We start from the raw sequence: 858 nt of genomic DNA, 5'->3' as shown, positions 1-858 counted from the left end.
TGCTGCTGCTGCTGCTGCTGCTGCTGCTGCTGCTTGGCGGCCAGACAAAGTGCGAAGCCATGCCGTCTCCCGCTTCTGCCATCAAGACGGCAGGGTCTCTGCTGACAGCAGCAGCAGCAGCTGCTGCTGCTGCTGCTGCCTGCTGCTGCTGCTGCTGCTGCTGCTGCAGCTGTGCTGTATCCCTGTCAAAGCCAGGTGGAGGCCGCAGCAGCTTGCCGGTAGCCGGGCACAGCAACGACTGCATGCACGAGCTCCTTGGAGACAAAGGGTCTGCTGCTGCTGCTGCTGCTGTTGCTGCTGCTGCTGAGTTGTTGAAACGTTGGTGATAGTGAGGCGGTTCGTCGTGCTGCAGCTGCTGCAGCTGCTGCAGTTGCTGCAGTTGCTGCTGCTGCAGCTGCATGTCTGGCTGCAGCGCATGCGGGAACGGCTCGAGGGGGGCGTCTGAGTGAAGCGCTCCGAAGGAGGCCTCCGCAATGCCGCTGCTGCTGCTGCTGCTGCTGCTGCTGCCAGCAGCAGCAGCAGCAGCAGCAGCATCTGTCTCAGGCTCAAGAGACTCCAGTAGCACATCCACCGGCTGCCCCCTGGCGTCTGTGCTGAAGAACTCCGGCAGCTCGAAGCGCTGAGCAAACAAAACAAGCAGCAGCAGCAGCAGCAGCAACCACGTTCATCACACACTGCTGCTGCTGCGGCTCCTGCCGCAGCTGCTGCTGCTGCAGCAGCTGCTGCTGCGGGTGTTGCTGCTGCAGCTGTTGCTTCTACTGCTGCTGCTGCACAGCGGCAGTAAGAAACGTTTTTCTCAGTCAAGAGCTAACAAATGGATGCATGCATCAGCAGCAACAGCAGCAGCAGCAAGCACAG

At 61.2% G+C, this 858-nt stretch overlaps 1 protein-coding gene across 1 annotated transcript in view; it reads right to left on the bottom strand.

Annotated features, from left to right (window-relative positions):
• Positions 1-858, bottom strand: part of EMH_0022070 (uncharacterized protein) — a gene marked incomplete at both ends in the record, with an annotated part of 7,044 nt that overhangs the window by 4,990 nt on the left and 1,196 nt on the right. Inside the window, one exon of the mRNA XM_013501877.1 lies at positions 4-619. Within this exon, the coding sequence (XP_013357331.1) occupies positions 4-619 (616 nt within the window). The remainder of the gene's footprint in view (positions 1-3; positions 620-858) is intronic.

This window comes from Eimeria mitis, genomic scaffold, assembly GCF_000499745.2.
Source record: "Eimeria mitis Houghton genomic scaffold, Emh_scaff778, whole genome shotgun sequence".
Lineage (NCBI taxonomy): Eukaryota > Apicomplexa > Conoidasida > Eucoccidiorida > Eimeriidae > Eimeria > Eimeria mitis.
Note: the sequence above shows the minus strand (reverse complement) of the source record. Positions and strands in the feature narration are given on the sequence as shown.